The sequence below is a fragment of the Notamacropus eugenii genome, chromosome 1, assembly GCF_028372415.1.
Source record: "Notamacropus eugenii isolate mMacEug1 chromosome 1, mMacEug1.pri_v2, whole genome shotgun sequence".
Lineage (NCBI taxonomy): Eukaryota > Metazoa > Chordata > Mammalia > Diprotodontia > Macropodidae > Notamacropus > Notamacropus eugenii.
The window spans coordinates 349,010,584-349,030,052 of NC_092872.1; the positions used below are offsets into that span (position 1 = coordinate 349,010,584).

Genomic DNA, 19,469 nt, shown 5'->3' on the forward strand with positions numbered 1-19,469 from the left:
GTCCACTTCATTTTTAGACCTTCTCTTTTTCTTATTGAATTAAAACCTAATTTAATTAAAATTCCCCTATAATGTCTACTCATTTATCCCATTTTCCACTTGACAGTTCTTTATATATTCAAACACTTCTATTTTATCTCTATCTTTTCTTTTTTTAGGCCAGGCATTTATAGTTTCTTCATTCCATCTTTGAATGGCATAGTTTCAAATATCCTTATGCTTCTGGTATTAGGCCTCTTTTGGCTTGTCATTGTCAGAATCATAACTAGTTTTTACATTGGTCAGTGTTCTCCATTCTTTTAAAGTTGTTTTTTTAATAATGTTATGATGCTATGAGTTGTTTTAGTTTTCTCTGAAACTGCTACCCTATATCTTCATTTCTTATAGTGGAAGAAAAGTCCATTATATTCACATTCCATAATTTGTTCAGTCATTCCCCAGTTGATGAACAGTTTCTTTGTTTCCAGTTATTTCCTGATGGATGGATGGATGGATGGATGGATGGATGGATGGATGGATGGATGGATAGATGGATAGATAGATAGATAGATAGATAGATAGATAGATAGATAGATAGATAGATAGATAGATAGAGGTAGCTAGGTGGCACAGTGGGTAAAAGTACTGGGCCTGGAGTCAGGAAGACTAATCTTCCTGAGTTCAAATGTGACTTCAGACACTTACTATCTGTGTGATCCTGGGCAAGTCACTTAACCCTGCTTGCCCCAGTTTCCTCATCTGTAAAATAAACTTGAGAAAGAAATTTGAGACCACTCTAATATCTTTGCCAAGAAAACCCCAAATGGGGCATGAAGAGTCAGACATGAACGAAGCACTGAACTACAGTGGCAAAATATATAGTTAAGAGCTACTGTAGATGTTTTTTCTTTAATCTTTTTTGGGTATGTATGCCTAGTAGTGGTGTTGCTGGGTTAGAGTATGTACAGTTAGTGACTTTTTAGGTATTATTCCAAATTGCATTTCAGAATTGCTGTACCAACAATGCACATAACTTATCCCTCTTTTTCCTGCAGCCTGTTCAATAGAACTTTTTCAATAGAATTTTTCTTGTTTATTATTTTTTGCCAATCTGATAGATAAGAGACAGAACTTCAAAGTTGCTCAATTATCATTTCTCTAATAGTTATTTGGAGCATTTTTACATGCTTGTTGATAGCTTGGATTTCTTCCTTTGAAAACTGACTGTATCCTTTGATCATTTTGTCTGTTGGGGAATGGAAATAGTTTTCAATGCATTAGGGAAAGGCAATATGTATAAAGATATGTAAATACAAAATATATACATAGTAAATATAAGGTAATAGGGGATTGGACAGGCATTTGAAGTTGGGAAAGATTTGAGGCAGGGAGACCAGTTAGAAGACTGTTTCAGTAGTCTGAGCGCTACTGAGGGCTTGAACTAAGACTCTCTTGTGAATAGAAAGGGATGTTGTGGAGTTAGAAACAAGATTTGGCAACTGGTATGTATAGTGAATAAAAGTCTCTGCTAATGTTCAGTTTCCTGTCTCCAACTGTCTTTCAGACATCTTGAACTGGATTCCAGTATATGTGTGTATATATATATATAATTTTTTTTACAGATGATATTAATGGTGTTCTTGAGCAACAATGAACTCAATATATCTAAAAGAGAACTCATTATCTTTCCCCCAAACCTTCCCCACCTCCTACCTTCCCTAATACTGTAGAGGGCAACAGTTCCTCCCAGTTTCTTGGGCTCCCAGACTAGGAGTCATCCTGAATTCCTCACTGTCTTTCACCCTTCATAACCAAGCTATTGCTAAGGCCTGTTGATTTCACCTTTGCAGCATCTTTTGAATATCCCCCCATCTCTCTTCTGATACTGCCACCAATCTAGTACAGGCCCTCAATCACTTCACTCTGGATTATTGCTGTAGCCTACTCATAAGGCTGCTTGCCTTAAGTCTCTCCTTATTCCACTCCATTCTCCATCACTAAAGTGATTTTCCTTGAAAACAGACCTCATTATGATTCCTTCCATCCTCCCCTCAATAAACTCTAATGGCTTCCTGTTGCCTTCAGAATCAAATACAAAAGGCTCTGTTTGGCCCTGAAGGTTCTTCAAAACCTCACCCTCTCTTCTACCTTTCCAGTCTTTTTACACCTTATTCTCCCAGCAGGTACTCTTTGATCCAGTGACACTCCATCTCTCAGCTCTAGGCATTCTCTCTGGCTATTCCCCATGCCGGAAATGCTCTCTCTCCTCCACTCTGACTGTTGACTTCCCTGGCTTCATTTAAGTCCCAACTAAAATCACACATTCTACCAGAAGCCTTATCCAACACCTCTTAATTTTAGTGCCTTCCCTCTTTTAATTTGCTTTTTATCCTGTATGTAGATTGCTTTCATATATTTGTTTGCATGTTGTCTCACCCATGAGATTGTAAGCTCCTTGAGGGCAAGGCCTGTATTTTACCTCTTTTTATATCCACTATTTATATTTTTTGCACCTATTGCCTGACCCATAAGTGTTTGAATGTTTGATTAGTTCAAATTGTTCTTGAAGGTTAATTTTTAGTTAATTACTAATATCCTCAAGTGACTCCTGTGTAATTTTCAAGTTTCTTTTGAAACATAGTGGCTTTAAATGAAAACTTTTTTTCCTTACAGATGATATTAACGGTGTTCCTGAGCAACAATGAACAGATTTTAACAGAAGTTCCAATCACACCTGAAACAACATGTCGAGATGTTGTGGAATTTTGCAAAGAACCTGGAGAAGGAAGCTGCCATTTGGCAGAGGTTTGGCGGGGAAATGGTATGTAGGACAGTTTTGCATATTTAAAAAAATATTTTTAAACAGCCATGTGTTCATTCATTCTTTATTTTCTTACCCTTACCTATCACCCAGTGGGGGAAAATGTGTAGCAAATAAACATAGTCAAAATATATTTCCACATTTACCAAATGCAGAATTTGCATAGTAGTTGATAGTAGTTAGGAGCTGGATAGTATTCTTCATCATTGCTCTTCTGAAATCATGGTTGGTCACTACATTGATCAGAATTCTTAGGTCTTTCAGAATTATTTGTTTTTGTGACTTTGATATTATAATTGTTTTACTGGTTTTGCTCTTTATCAGTTCATACAAGTCTTCCCTTAAGTTTCTCTGAAATTGTCTTTTTTCTTCATTTCTTACAGCACAATACTGTTTGATTACATTCATATACTGTAATTTCTTCATCTATTCCCTAAATTATGGACACTTCCTTAGTTTCTGGTACTTTGCCACCACAAAAAGAGCTACTATGAACATTTTTGTACAGATATGTCCTTTTCCTCTTTCTGTTTGAGGTAAAAAGGCCTAGTAGTCATATTGCTTGGCTGAAGGGTCTTAAGACACAGATTCGTAGGCTTTTGGGCATAGTTGCAAATTGCTTTCCAGAATATCTGGACGTAGCTCTACCTACAGTATACTAGTGTTTGCTTTCCCCTAACCTTTCCAACATTTGTCATTTTCCTTTTTTGTTAACTTTTCCAGTTTTGTGTGTATCAAGTGGAACCTCACATTTACATTTTTTTCTTAGTAATTCAGGACATGTTTTGATTCCTTTTTTGGAAAACTATCAGGTCTGTTAACTGGGTGTCCCCTAAGACTCTGTCTTGGTGCTCTTCTTGCACTATACTTCCATAAATTCAGTTATGATCTGTATGCTGATGATTCTCAGATCTGCTTATTCAGCCTTAGTATCCTTTCTGGTGCTTCTCCAGTCTAACATCTTCAACTGCCTCATGAACATCTTAAACTCAGCATGTCCAAAACTGAACTCATAAACTTTCCACCTCTCTCCCTAAACCCTCCTCTCTTCCTAACTTGTTTATTATTGTTGAGAGTACCACAATCCTGTCTGTTACCTAGACTCCCAACCTCAGTATCATCTTGTACTCCTTACTCTGTCACTCCTCCCATCATCCCTAATCCAATTTATTGCCAAGGCTTTTCGATTTTTCCTTTGTAACATCTCTTACATGTGCCCTCTTATTTCTTCTGATATTGTTACCATCCTGGTACAGGCCCTCACTACCTTACACCTGGATTATTTCCTTACTTGTTGGTCTCCCTCTTCAAGTCAGCTGTCAACGCTGATCTTCCTAAAGTGCAACTCCGAGCATGTTTCTCTGTCCCTCCCCCCATTTTTGGGCAGATAGGCTTCCCTCAGTCTCTTACTAGCTGTACGACCCTGGGCAAGTCAGGGTTAACTGTTTGCCTCACCTTCCTTATCTGTAAAATGAGGTGGAGAAGGAAATGGCAAATCACTGTAATATATTTGCTAAGAAAACCCCAAATGGGGTCATGAAGAGTTGGTCATAACCAAAACAACTGAACAACAGCCCTCTATTTAGTAAACTCCTAAGGTGCCTCCTTAGTTTTAGGATCAATTATAAAATGCTCAGTTTGGTTTTTAAAGCGCTATTTTACCTGGTGCCTTCCTACCTTTCTGAGTTTCTTAGACTTTAATCCCTTTCAAATTCTACAATCCAGTGATACTCTCTTTCTATCTTCAAATAATACCCTCTATATCCAGACTTCATGCATTTTTCAGTGGCTTCAATGCCTAGAATTCTCTTCCTTCTTATTTATATTTGCTGATTAACCTGATTTCCTTCAAGTCTCAGCTAAAATCTTTATCTTTTGCAAGAAGACTTTTCTGGTCATCCTCAGAGCTGGACTCTTCCCATTGAAATTATCTGCAGTTTATCCTATTTATATCTTGTTTGTATATAGTTGCTTTAGTGTTGTCTCTCACCTTTCTTTCTATCCTTAGTGCTTAGCACAGTGCTAGGTGCTTAAAAATTGCTTGTTGATTTGACTTGAGTGAATAAATTAATTTAAATAGTATTATGGTTTTAATTATATTGACTTAGCCTACCCATGAGCAGTTAATATTTCTCCAATTATTTAGGTCCGTCTTTATTTCTTGGAAACAATATTTTGTAAGTGTATTCATGTAGTTCTATGTGAATCTTAGTAGTTAGACTCCCAAATATATATTCTATAGTTGTTTTAAATAGAATTTTTCTATCTCTTCCTGATGGGTTTTGGTGGTAATATGTAGCAGTGCTGATATTTTATGTGGGTTTATATCAGTGTTGTGCTGATAAAGTTTTGATAATTGACTCTTTGAAAAAATATATGCAGTACACAATTTTACATACGTTATTAACAATTTTTCCATCACTTTGTTAAGTCTAGATAGTAAATAAAACAATAAATTAAACCCTGACTTGTGGTGTTCACAGATGTCCGTTGTATAAATACTCACATTGAAAATTTAACAATTAACTCTCTAGTATGCCTAGCTCCAGCACAATACTGATTTATTTTTTCTCCTGCATCTTTACTGAAATAATTAATTTTTCATTTGACTGTCTAGGGTTCTCTCAGTACACCATATCTAGGGTTCTCTCAGTTTTCTCATCTGCAAAAAGCAGTGATTTAATTTCTCCTTTGCCTATGCTTATTTTCTATTTCTTATTGTTACAGGTGACATTTCTAGGGTTGTGTTAGATGTGGTGACCATGGTGATCTCTGCTTCACCTGGATTCCTGTTCCATGTAGTGCTGGCTCTTAGTTTTAGATATGCACTGTCTTTGAGGAAAGGTCTGCTTCTTACTATGTTTTCTAGTGTTTTAATAGAAATGACTATTATGTTTGGTCAAAAGCTCATTTGTTTTGGTCTCTTGATATAAACAGTGAGTTAAAGCTTTCTCACTTGGCTAATGAGCAGTTTTTTTTTCTTTTTTTCTTTTTTTTTATTATTTTTTAATGTTTAACAATCACTGCCATACAATTGAGATTTTATCCCCCCACACTTACCCCCCACTACCCCCCTCCCTCCCCACGACTGCATACAATTCTGTATAGGTTCTACATATACTTTCCTATTGAGTACATTTTCACTATAGTCATGCTATGTAGTCGGACTAAAATAAATGGAAGAAATCATATAACAAATCAAAACATGATACACAAAAACATACACATACACAAACATGATCTGCTACATTCTGTGAATGACTTCCATATTTCTTTCTCTGAGTGTGAAAGGCATTTTGCCTTAAAGAACCACCATTGGGATTTTTTTTTTTTTGGTTTCTTTTTTATTTTTTTTTATTTTTTAATGTTTAACAATCACTGCCATACAATTGAGATTTTATCCCCCCCACACCTACCCCCCACTACCCACCTCCCTCTCCACGACTGCATATAATTCTGTATAGGTTCTACATATACTTTCCTATTGAGTATATTTTCACTATAGTCATGCTTTGTAGTCAGACTAAAATAAATGAAAGAAATCATATAACAAATCAAAACATGATACACAAAAACATACACATACACAAACATGATCTGCTACTTTTTGCGAATGACTTCCATATTTCTTTCTCTGAGTGTGGAAGGCATTTTGCCTTGAGAACCACCATTGGGATTTTTTTTTTTTTTAAGAAGTTCTTGCGTTATTACGAAATTCCGAGTCTACCAGAAAAAACTCTCGCACACTGTGGTCGTTGCTGTGCACAAAGTTCTCCTGGTTCTGTAATGAGCAGTTTTTGAATTTTTATGAGCTGTTTTATACTAATAAAATGTTGGCAATATTAGGTAGTAGATCCAATGTACTGAGTTTGGAGTTAGAGGACCTGGGATTGTATCCCATCTCTGCTAGAGTAGGGAGGGGGAGAATTGGTAGCTTCTAGAAGTGAAATAAGTTCTAGTTAGAATTGCCCATGTCCTATCATTTGCCCACAAAGTACAGTATAATATCTCTAAATACTTGTAGTCAGAGAGGGGCAACATATTTCAGAGAGAATTAAAGGTGAGATGGATTATTTTGAAAGCTATATCTTACCATTTTCACCTAAGGTATTGATTTAGGAATGAAGGGATTAGGATTAAGATTTCTGCTCAAATATAAGGAAACAAAAACACATTACATTTTTCTGGCAAGAAAACAAATTAGGGATATAGGCTTGAATGGGTTTCATAAACATGTGATTATATTAGAGTATTATCACAACCACTTACATAACTGTTGTTTCTTCTTCCTTTACCAAGAGGTAATAAAAAGAAGGAAATCAAAGGATATAGTCATAGCCTGTTTTAAGTGATGAGGATTGTTAGGAATTCAAACTGTTGCTGTCCCTGCCATTAGCTCTATGACCCTAAATGTAATAGACTTATTAAATAGGAGATTTTAATATTGAATAGGAGATTTTAGAATCACTCTCAGTGAGATACTCACACTATGACAAGCACTTGAGAATGGAGACTGACTGGGGCGAATAGTAAATTCGGATCTTCGATGTTGTTGCCTACTGATTCTGTCAATAAACACTGTGCCAAGGGTTGGGGATATGAAGAAAAATAAAGACTTAATGGGAGAGGTAACTTGCAAAGAACTTAGGAAAACATTTCTTACACAGGGTAGGATTTTAGCTGAGATGTGAAGGAAGCCAAGAAAGTCAGGAGGCAAAAATGAGGTAGAAGAGAGTTCTAGAGCTGAGTGTGTGAAAGTGCCTACAGTTGGGAGGTCAGGTGTCTAGTGTGAAGAACGGCAAGTGCTGTCATTGAGTGGATTGGCAGTGATAGTGGGCATTTGTTTTCTGGCTATTTTTTTCTCTTTCAGTGAACCAGTCTGTAATGGAGTGATATCTCTTAAGTTCTTCATAAAGTTTGCCTCATGATTGTGGGTACTCAAAATTAATTTCTGAACATCTGGTTCCCAAAGTCAACAGCTTCTAGGTGGAACAATATAGATAGAGGAAATGAGGATAGCTTTAAGGGCTAGATCAGTCTAGCTAGTTGGGAGGCATTTTCTTTTCTATCTTGCTCACATCGTGGAGTAAATAGATATTGAGTAGAGGGCAATTCTACGTACAATATTTCAATTATTATTTCTTTATGATTTTGTGTATACTTGAATCCCTGAAAGTTAAATGCGCATATGAATTAACTTCCTCTTGTATATGCGCAAGACTCTTTACTTCTCAAGGCCTTATTTGTTGTTTGTCCTTCATTCTAGAAGAGGACCAGTAGCGTAGGAGAAGATGATGTCGTGAATTGAAGTGAGACAAGACTGTGCAAAGTTACCAGGCACACTCTCTTCTCCTGAGTGATCTGTATTGACAAGATATAGAACAGGATGACCGCAGATAGCCCCAGATGAAGTGGGAGACCTTGGTTAAGCTAAAGTCTTTCCCAGATTTCAGTTTGTCTGAGGATATGCCCATTCAGTGATTGAGACTAGGTAAGAAATGAGGCAAATATTGAATGGTGTCTTTTACTTAGTCCCCACCTCCCTACTCCACCCGCCAAAAAATCAACCTGGGAGAGAAAGACCCTTAGAGTTTCTAGCCAAAACAGAAACAATTGCTATATACATTCTCTCTCCGCCATTGGAACCCAAAAAGTGACCAAAGTGGGCTTGGGCTGCCACCTCTTATTAGCCAGTCAGTGGGAGTCAATAACTTAGGTTTAAGGCATAGTCCTTGGAAAAAGATTTACAGCCCCCAAACCCCAAGATATCTTGCGAGATTTCAGCAATCAAAATTTATATTCCTTTGGACAGAGCACCCCATGATTCCCTATGTGGATAAAGGGAATAGAGGGAAAAGGAGAGATGAACCTGATTAACCTCATTTAGAAGACCCAAGTTCAATTCTGGTCTCAGCTTGCTGTGTGACCTTGGGCAAGTAACTTCTGCCTGTCTCATCTGTAAAGAGGGGATAGTAATAGTACTTACCTTCTGAGTTTTTTGTGAGGATAAGATAAAGTAATATTTTAAAATGCTTTTCAAATCTTAAGGTGCTATATAAATTCTGGTTATATCATTATACAACAATATTTTAAAAATTTTAAAATCACAAAGGGCAATGAAAAGAAGCAAGATGGCTGTAAGCAGGCTGCAACATGAGTTGTAAAGAAGAGCAGGAGTAAAAGATGCAACCAATGCATAAAGGTGTGCTCCTTTTATGATCTGTAAATTTTGGTGATGGAAAGGGGCAAAGACAAAGAAAAATGTGAACCTTAAATTAAAAAACAAACACTAAGGAATCAGCCTGCTGACACTATGACCTTGCTAGAACTGAGACAGCTTTGGTGCCTTATATCTCTGTTGCTTATTTGCTTGAGACTGACAGGAATACTTTGGAGTCGATAGCCAGGAACCCTGAATTGTTTTGTGGTTATTGGCCATTTGTAAATTGCCTCTTTATGGCTTAGCCTACACAGATGAGGATTTGGCAATGTACTGGTCAGTCACCATAATTTAGATTGAGGTTTTTCTGTGAGAAGACTTGGCCCTGGATTATAAAGGGTTAGTATAACAAAAGACCTGAGAGCTTTGTGGAAGAGAGGTTAATATCTCCCAGCCTTGTCACCTGCTGCTTGGAACCATTGACTGGTAAAAGCCAAGGGTGCGGAATTGGAGAGGCTTCTGCAAATCCCAGGATCTCTATTCTTTCTGAAAGAGTGGGGCACTACTGAGCAGAGGAATAGCTCTGCCCAACAGTAAAGTAGCCTTGTAGAAGAGGCACCCATCTAGTACAGATGCCACACCCATTAGTGAACTTTTGTGAGGATGGTCACTGAATTAAAAAGAAGGAACCATAGTACTTTGAGTTTGTGTCCCATCCCTGATCCCTACCTTTAAGTAAATGTATTTGTTAAAGGAGCTTAATTGGGCCAGTTGGCAAGTGTGTTAATGGGAAATACACTAGTCAAGGTAGCTCAGGAACTACAGTGGCAGAAGAAATAGCTGTCCCTAAAGTTTACTCTTAGAACTCCGAAGGTATTTATAGCAGCTACTCTTCTGAGGAGCAGCCCAGGCAGTGTTTGTGTAGGTTTATGGAGGTAGCCTTAATCTTTTTTAAAATTAATTTTTACCATTTTGTGTTTACATGATATACATTTCCTATTCCTCTACCATAAAGCTGTTCTTTATTATAAAGAACGAAAAAAGAAGAAAAGTTGCACATACCTAAGCAACATATCAAAAAAGCCTGGTTATATGTAATATTGCCTCTTTTTACCAAAGAACTCTAGGGAATATTGTCTTCTCGCATTTTTTCATTAGAGCCAAGTTTAGTCAATAGAGTTCTCAATATGTGTTAGTCATTATAATTTTGAAGTGTTTAATTTTGACAGGAATTATTATAATAGGAAGATAACTGACCAGGGTGAAAGATTTCAGGTGAATGGACAGAGTATTCCATTGGCACTTTATGTCAGGAAAAATTGAGAAGGGCCTCTGTTACATTCGATGGACCCCTAAACTTATGGGAGGACCTGGACAAGGTTGGCATAGGAATGGGCAGGTGTAGGTTATATAGTCTGTGTCATTGTAGGGAACTTCTGACTAATAGATCCATTTGATTATTTGAATATTTACATTTTTTATACTACTATCACATTTCAGTAACCACCTTCTGCTCCTCCATTGTATTAGATAGACTTTGCAGTCCCATCTGACAGTATATATAGCATTGTGCTCCTACAGTCTACTACTTCTAGTGAGAGGATGGAAGTATGTCTTTATTACCTCTTGTTGTTCTTAAAATTATTACCTGTTGTCCTTAACATCTTTTTTGGAAAAAAATATAGCAAGTCCTTCTTATAGGAACTACGAGACCACCTCATTTTGCTCCTTTCACTTGCATGACAAATGAAGGCACATTTCATAAAATAAGCACTCTCAGGAACTAGGTCTCTTTAAATGACCATGAAGTGTGTGTGTGTGTGTGTGTGTGTGTGTGTGTGTATGTGTGTACACACATTTGTGTGTATGTTCATTTAACTACTCCAATAACCTAAATGAGTTTTTAGAGGCTTGATATTATTACTTAGATTTCTTTCTTTCTTCGTAATGTTTCTTAAAATATTACAATTGTAACTGAAGCAATTTTTCCGGATAATACATTTAACTGTATATACTGTTAAAATGATTAGATTAGCCTTTGGTTACTCACTTTTGATTTTTGTAGAGAAGTCTCTATTCTTTACTAAATGAATAAAAAGAAAAATTAAAAAGTGTAGAAATAAAACCTTCAGGTAAGAAGATATCCTGCTCATCAAAAATGAGGTTACTATTACAATGGATAAACTATTTTACCTAATGCCACAGTCTTTTTTAAAACATTTTTTAAATATATAATTTATTTATTTTTCAGTTCTTAATATTCACTTCCACAAGAATATGAATTCAAAATTTTCTCCCCATCTCTCCCCACCCCAGGACAACATGAACCCCATCCACCCCTTCCTTCAGTCTGTCCTCCCTTGTATTATCCACCCTTCTTCCATCCCCCTTCCCCTCTATTTTCCTGTAGGGCAAAATAGATTTCTATACTCCATTGTCTGTATAGCTTAATTTCCATTTGCATGCTAAAATCATTTTAAACATTCATTCTTAAAGCTTTGAGTTTCATATTCTCTGCCTCCCTCCCTCCCCACCGTCATTGAGAAAACAAGCAATTCAATATAGGTCATACATGTATAACAATGCAAAACACTTCCATAATACTTATGTTGTAAAAGACTAACCACATTTCCCTCTGTCCTATCCTGCCCTTCATTTATTCCATTCTCTCCCATGACCTGTCATCCCACAATAATATTTGCTTCTGATTATCCCTTTCCCCAATTTGCTGCCCCTTCTATTATCTTCCCTCTCCTATCCCCTTCCCCCTTGCCTTCCTGCAGGGTAAAATAAATTTCCATATCCAATTGAGTGTGTGTTATTCCCTCCTTAAGCCAAATCCCATGAGAGTAAGGCTCAATTATTTCCTTTCATCTCCCCCCTCTTCCCCTCCATTGTAGAAGCTCTTTCTTCCCTCTTGTGTGTGAGGTACATTCCATTCAACAGTAAATTTTATTTTTTTAGGCATTCTCCCTCCATATTCAGCTCACCCTGTGCCCTCTGTCTATATGTGTGTGTGTGTATACACACATATACACACATGTACATATATATACCTACATATATATAATATACACATACATACATACCCATACACACCTACATATTTATAGCCCCTCTAACTACCCTAATACTGAAAAAGATCTCATGAGTTAACAAATAACATCTTTTTATGTAGGAATGTGTAAACAGTTTAACTTTAATGAGTTTCTTAAGACTCCTTTTTCCTGTTTACCTTTTCATATTTCTCGATGGTTGTATTTGAAAGTCAAATTTTCTATTCAGCTCTGGTCTTTTCAACAAGAATGCTAGGAAGTCCTCTATTTCATTGAAATTCCAGTTTTTTCCCTGAAGTATTATACTCAGTTTTGTACAGCAGGCAATTCTTGGTTTTAATCTTATCTCCTTTGACCTCTGGAGTATCATATTCCTAGCCCTTCCATCCCTTAGTGTAGAAGCTGCTAAATCCTGTATTATCCTGATTGTATTTCCACCATACTTGAATTGTTTCTTTCTGCCTGCTTGCAATATTTTCTCCTTGACCTGGGAACTCTTGAATTTGGCTACAATATTCCTAGGAGTTTTCCTTTTGGGATCTCTTTCAGGAGGTGATTGATGAATTCTTTCCATTTCTGTTTTACCCTCTGGTTCTAGAGTATCAGGGCAGTTTTTCTTGATAATTTCTTGGAAGATATACCTAGCCTCTTTTTTTGATCATTGTTTTCAGGTAGACCAATAGCTTTAAAAATATCTCTCCTGGATATATTTTCCAGATCAGTTGTTTTTCCAATGAGATATTTCACATTGTCTTCTATTTTTTCATTCTTTTGATTTTCTTGTGTAATTTCTTGGTTTTTCATAAAGTTATTAGCTTCCATCTGCTCCATTCTAATTTTTAAAGAACTCTTTTCTTTGGTGAGCTTTTGAACCTTCTTTCCCATGTGGTCAGTCCTGCTTTTTAAAGCATTCTTCTCCTCATTGACTTTTTGTACCTCTTTTGCCATTTGGGTCAGTCTATTTTAAAGGTGTTATTTTCCTCAGCATTTTTTTGGGGTCTCCTTTAGCAAGCTGTTGACTTGCTTTTCATGATTTTCTTGCATTGTTTTCATTTTTCTTCCCAGTTTTTCCTTCACCTAGCTTACTTGATTTTCAAAATCCTTTCTGAACTCTTCCATGGCCTGAGACCATTGCATATTTTTTTGGAGGTTCTGGATATAGAAGCCTTGACTTTTATGTCTTCCTCTGATGGTATGCTTTGTTCTTCCTCATCTGAAAGGATGGAAGAAAATATCTTTTTACCTTCTGTAGTCTTATTTTTTCCCCTTATTTGGACATTTTTCCAGCCAGTTACTTGACTTTTGAGTCCTTTGTCAAGTGGAGGGTATACTCTAGGAACATGTAAGTTCTCAGTTCCTCCAAGGTGGCACAATCAAGGGAGAGGAGTTTACTCCTCTCCTGGTCTACTCTCTGGTCTGTGAGCGACCACAAGCACTCTTTTTTTGCCCAGGATCTGCGAGTAGGATTCCCTCTCCAGAGTCTCCACCAGCTCCATCACTCAAGACTGAGATCCAGATCAGATGCTTGATTCCTCCAGGACTGAGGGCTCCAAAAATGGACACTGCTGCTGCAGTGGCTACTGCTGCCTTGGGGCTGGGGTAGACTGTACACACCTCTTACCCAGGTGAAAGAGCTTTCTCACTGACCTTTGAAGCTGTCTTTGGTATTTTTGGGTTGAGAAATCTGGGAACCACAGCTGCTGCCCATGATTCCGTGCTCTGAAGCCTGCTCCAGTCCTATTCTTGCCACATGCCCCAGGCTGGGCTGTGCTTCACTCTGATAGACCTTTCCTGTTGGCCTTCCAGGCTACCTTGGGCTAGAAATCTCTTTCACTCTGTCATTTTGTGGCTTCTGCTACTCTAGAATTTGTTTAGAGCCATTTTTTACAGGTATTTTATGGGCTATGGAGTGGGGAGAGCTAGAGCAGGTCTGTTTTTCTGATCCACCATCTTGGCTTCACCCCATAATGCCACAGTCTTAATGGCAATTTATTTTCTTGCCTGACCAAAGCAGGTTTTTATATTAGAAATATTATATAATGTATAATTGATATCATATTGCTTGCCTTCTCAGTAGATTAGGGGAGGAGGGGCTGGAGGGAGGGAGAGAATTTGAAAATCAAAAGTCAAAATTTAAAAAGTGGGCAATAAATAATAAATTAAAAAGATATTATGTGAGGTCTGGAGATAAGAGCCACAAGCTGGTTTCAGGAATTTGTGATTTAAAGACTGTTTCTTCTGATATAGCCAAACTAAGATTCCTAGAGCCAGACTGATGACTGAATGTATGAGTAGTATTAAATGTATGACTTAGTTGAATGATAGAGCTGGAAGAACCTCATTCCTTACTTTTAGGCTCCTAGGATTCAGAGTTAGATGGAACCTTCAGATTATCTTGTCTACCACCTTCATCTTGCAGATGAGCAAATCTATTCTCAGAGATAATAAGTAACACTTGCATGGGCACCTGATTTTTTAATATTTACCTTGTTTTCATATCTGGGGAATGGTTCTACTGACTATATACTCCCAAAAGGTTACGAGAAGGAACAGTTTTTTTTCTTTTTTGCCCAATTCATACTGCTACCTTTTGCCCATTCCTTAAGAAAATTAATAAAAAATTTAGAAAATATAGAGAAATAGGGGCAGGATTTATCCAGGGTGATAATCTGTAGCATCTTGCTGATAACTTTTTCTTAAAGAATAAGTTTTTGGCATTTGAGCTTTTGTCAGGGAGTATTATAATTCTTTCTTTGTTTTACCCTCAAGATCCTTGACTTTCTGTAATTATTTTTTTTAGTATGACAAATACTTTAGCAATAATTTTCAGGTGATGAAACTGCTAACAGTCCTCTTTGCCACTATTTTGAGGTTCAATTAGCCTTTAAAAAAATCATATCATTAGTTTTGTATTATTTATGCAAGCATTCCATAGGGCTATTTTTCAGTGGATGTCTGATCTCAGTGAAGAGTACTGTCTTCATTGCTACAGGTGACATCCAATCCTGTGTGATCTGTTCTTCATAGATTCCTCACAGAGAATCCTTCCCACATGCTTGGAGGCCTTATTATAGTTTTTCTTATATTTCATGGTTACTAGTGGAGCTCTTAGGTTGTTTTTTGCTGTACCTGCCTTCTTTTCCTATTATATGTTTGATAACTATATGCCATTTTTTGTTCATAAGCCATCATTACAAATATATCAGTTGTACCCATCATGCACCTATTTATTGCTCTTTGGGTTTATTTGCAATTTTGGTTTCTTAGAGGTTGTAATATTCTGAAATTTGCAACTGCAGAGCATTACTGGGAGAACATTTGTGTTCTAGCTATTGGAAAATGTTTATTGAAATAGCCCTATGACTCCCTATAGTTTTCTTTATTTAATAGCCTTAGCTCATAGTGATAGATAAGAGGGAAGTTGCTTGAGATAATTGTAAATGTGAGGGAAAAGAGAAATAGTGATGAAAGAAATTTTATCTTTGAAGTTTTAAAATTCTAATTACTGTTTCAACAAATATTTGTTAAGGGCTCACTATGTACTGTGCAGTATCTTTATATCCTGGGCATATAGAGATGGACCAAGACACAGTTCCTACCTTAAAGGAACTTACAATTTAATAGGGAAGACAGTGTTCAAACAGAGATGAAAGTGATTGCTTTGAGTAGAGAAATTTTTCTGGAGGAACCTGAAAGAGGGGAAGGATTTGAACACATGGAGATATAGGGGGACGACTTGTTCGGTATGGAGGATGATGTGTGTGGAAAGCACAGAAACAGAGAGGAGCAGGACAAGATTAGGGAACAGCTAATAGTTTAGAATGACTAATGAGTGAAAGGAAAGAAAAACAAGCACTTAGGGAGCACCTCCTCTGTACCAGGCACCTGTGCTAAGCCCTTTTCAAATTTAATCTTATTTGATCCTCACAACAACCTTGGGAGGTAGGGGCTATTATGACCCCAATTTTACAGTTGAGAAAATTGAGGCAGATAGAAGCGAAGTGACTTGCCCAGTCACAGAGCTAGTAAGTGTCTGAGACTGGATTTGAACTCAGTCTTCCAGCTTCCAGACTCTTCTTGTTGTCCACTGCACCACCAACTGCCTAGTAGAACCCATGGTCCCATGTGTCCTCTTGATGAGGTAGGACATGTGACTTAGGACCAAATTGTAGAAGGCTTTGAATGCTAACATGAGGCATTTATTTATTTATGTGTTATGACATGAAACAGTTAAGAGTTAGTTACATAACCAAGATTGTTATGTATTATTTCTCCCATAAATGTAAATGCCTTGCTTTAAAAAAAAAAATGTTAATTTTATTTTTTTCAATTATCAAGCATTTATTTTCTTCCTCTCTTGCCTCCCCTCTCCTCAACTGGGGAAAAACCCCTTAAACCGTTGTAATAAATATGCATACTCAAACAAAACAGATTATTATATTGCCTATACCTAAAAACATTTGTCTCATTTAGCATATTGAGTCTTTCACCTCTTTTTCATGAGAATTGGAAGTGGGCCTCAGCATTGGTCCTCAGGAATCAATTTCTCTTTGTATTGATCAATTCTTAAGCCTTTTAATGTTGTTTGTCTTTACAAGGTTATCAATTAATTGAGTCTTCCCAGTTTTCTTTGGGAGTAATATTCTATTACATTCGTATTCCATAATCTGTTTAACTATTCCCAGATTGATGGGCATCCCCTTAGTTTCCAGTTCTTTGCCACTACAAAAAATCTGCTATAAATATTTTCATAAAGATAGGTCTTTTTCTTGTTTTTGATCTGTTTTGGGAATATAAGCATTGAACTGGCATCTGTATGTGAAAGGGTATGCACAATTTAGTTTCAGGTGGCTTTCCAGAATGGCTAGACCAAATCACAGTTCCAAGAGTATGTAAGTACTTGTGTTCCTGCAGCCCTTCTAACTTGTTATTTTCTGTTTTTGTCATATTTATCAAACTGATGAGCAGCCATCAGTCACTTTAATTTGCATTTCTCTAATTATTACCATTTTTTCATATGGCTGTTAGTAGCTTGGATTTTTTCCTTTTAAAAACTGCCTGCTCATAGGTTTCAGACTATTTGGCTTTTCTATTTGTATCTCCAGTGCTTAGCATAGTGCTTTGCACCTAGTAAGTGCTTACTAAATACTTTTTCATTCATTCATTCTTGTACATTAGGATTACTCTGGCAACTGTTTGATGGATGGATTGGAGAAGAGATGAGACAGAGATACCAGTTAGGAAGGTATTATAGCAGTCTAGGCAAAAAGACCTGAACTTAGGGTATTTGAAGTTGTTCTGGGTTGGGAGGATGGACTACAGAGAGATTTTCAGGGTAGAATTGACAGATCATGGTAACTATGTGGATATGGAAGTTTAGTGAAGGAAAAGAGGAAAGAATGTCTAGGTTTTGAACTCAGGGGACTGAGAAAATAATTCCTCAGAGAAATTAGGAAGCAAAGGAAAAATCTTCAAATGCCTGTAACACCTTTAAATTAAACATTTTATTGATCTTTGCTTTTGTTCATGTCCTGACTCTTATCTTATTTCTGGGATAAATGAGGTATATATTCTGTGTTGTTCTAGAACGTCCTATCCCCTTTGATCATATGATGTATGAGCATCTACAAAAGTGGGGCCCCCGAAGAGAAGAAGTGAAATTTTTCCTTCGACATGAAGATTCCCCAACTGAGAGCACTGAACAAGGTAGGTATTTTTATGTTAGTTTTAAACAAAAAGTTTACTTAAGGAGGATCTGGATACTGTGTTTACTCATGAAACTTTCTTTCCCTCCCCCCAAAAGTGATGAGATTGATAATGTATGCCTTTCATTTCTTTAATATTTGTCATTAGAGCCTACAATCGCAGTACTTAATGAGGGGGAATCTAATACCTCATGAGGCACAGCCCATTTCATTTTCAGGTAGCTTTAATTGTTAGGAAGTTTTTTTTTTTCTTATACACTTGAGGTTTTTCTTTTTATGTTAGGATTGTCTAGAGTGTTGCTCCCTATTGTCTCTGATCTCTGCCATATTCATCCCAACCTGCCTTCACACCGGCAGATCTGGGTTGCTAGAGAAGGGTCACTATTTGGCTATACTCAGTCTCTCAAGTTCCTAAGGGTTACTTGTTGTGGGGGAAATACACTCTCCTTACATGTCACTCTACCTATGGAGGTTCAGCTGATGGGCTTTCATTTACACAAAACAAGCCACTAACAATCATGACACATTTAAATAACTTTATTTAGTAGCAAGGTGAACCAAATAATGACATCATAGGGACTTGTGTATTAAAGTAAATACAGGAATAATAAATCTTTCGCAGTTCATACATAAAGCTGGGCCACATTCTTTCACCAATGAGCCTAGTGTCTGTGGGAGAAAATGGTCAAAGAAAAAAACCTGGCAAAGAAAATACTTCAGTAAGGAAAACTGATGTTCTTGGGATGACTCACAATTCTGGAATTCAGGCTTTTAATTCATTAGTCCCTTTAGGAACATCTGTGTGCCACAGGAAGTTGCCTGTTTGCTAAATGTTCCCTTTTTGATCCTCATCATTCTCCAGCTGGGCAAATTCTCCATTCTCACATCAACAAAGCTTTTGTGACAGGGGTTTTTAATCCTAGGATCTGTAAAATTGTTCTTTAAAAAATATTATGACAACTATTTCAACATAATTTATGTACTTAAAAACTTTTTTCAGAGAACGAGTCCATAGGTTTTACCAGATTGCCCAAGGGGTTATCCACGCACAAAAAAGTTAAGAAACTTTGATTTGCAAAGCTCTTTCAACTGAATCACTCCAGGAGGTCTCACCAGCTTAATTTAGCCAATAGTTTCCTTTAAGATAGAGAATTTTAAAGCTCATTGGACTGGCGCTCTTTGGACAGTGCAAGCAAGCCCAGACAGCTGCTCACACTATTTCAGCATTTTGGCTCTACCTCTCATTGCTGCTTCTTGACAAGATTCTTACAGAACTAACTTTCTTGTCTTGTGATATTTCTTTGGTCTTTAGTTTTCACTTGGCAGGTTGACTTAGAAAACCACAAATTCACGTCATCTATTGTATTGGATGTTTTTTCTTTGGTTAAACAGTTCCCAATCACATTTTAATCTCTTGTAGCAGTTTTTGCAGGTGAATTTGACATTTGCTTTACAAGATTATTTCAGCTTTTTATATTTATGCCATAGTTCTTTTTCTTCTCATCATCATCATCCTTTGTAAGTATGCTAGTTTGTCATTGTCCTTCCTAAAATGTGGTGCCAGAACTGAACATAGCACTACAAAAGTAGGATGACTAATGCAGGGCTAATCACTTAATTGGTTCTATATATTCTACATCTGTCTTTGGAAAAAAAATTATTTTTTTGTTTTTATAACACCTTGATTTCCCAATATATTTCTCTCCCCTCTTCTGGCTAGATCATACTTCTCTTAATGAATCCCTGTA

The 19,469-nt window shown here is 36.9% G+C and overlaps 1 protein-coding gene across 10 annotated transcripts in view; it reads left to right on the forward strand.

The window, feature by feature from the left end:
* Window positions 1-19,469, forward strand: part of PPP1R13B (protein phosphatase 1 regulatory subunit 13B) — a 240,566-nt gene that overhangs the window by 156,180 nt on the left and 64,917 nt on the right. For all 10 annotated transcript variants that reach the window (XM_072630082.1, XM_072630080.1, XM_072630079.1 and 7 more), the window contains exons 2-3: window positions 2,653-2,800; window positions 17,603-17,722. In XM_072630082.1, the coding sequence (XP_072486183.1) occupies window positions 2,653-2,800; window positions 17,603-17,722 (268 nt within the window). The remainder of the gene's footprint in view (window positions 1-2,652; window positions 2,801-17,602; window positions 17,723-19,469) is intronic.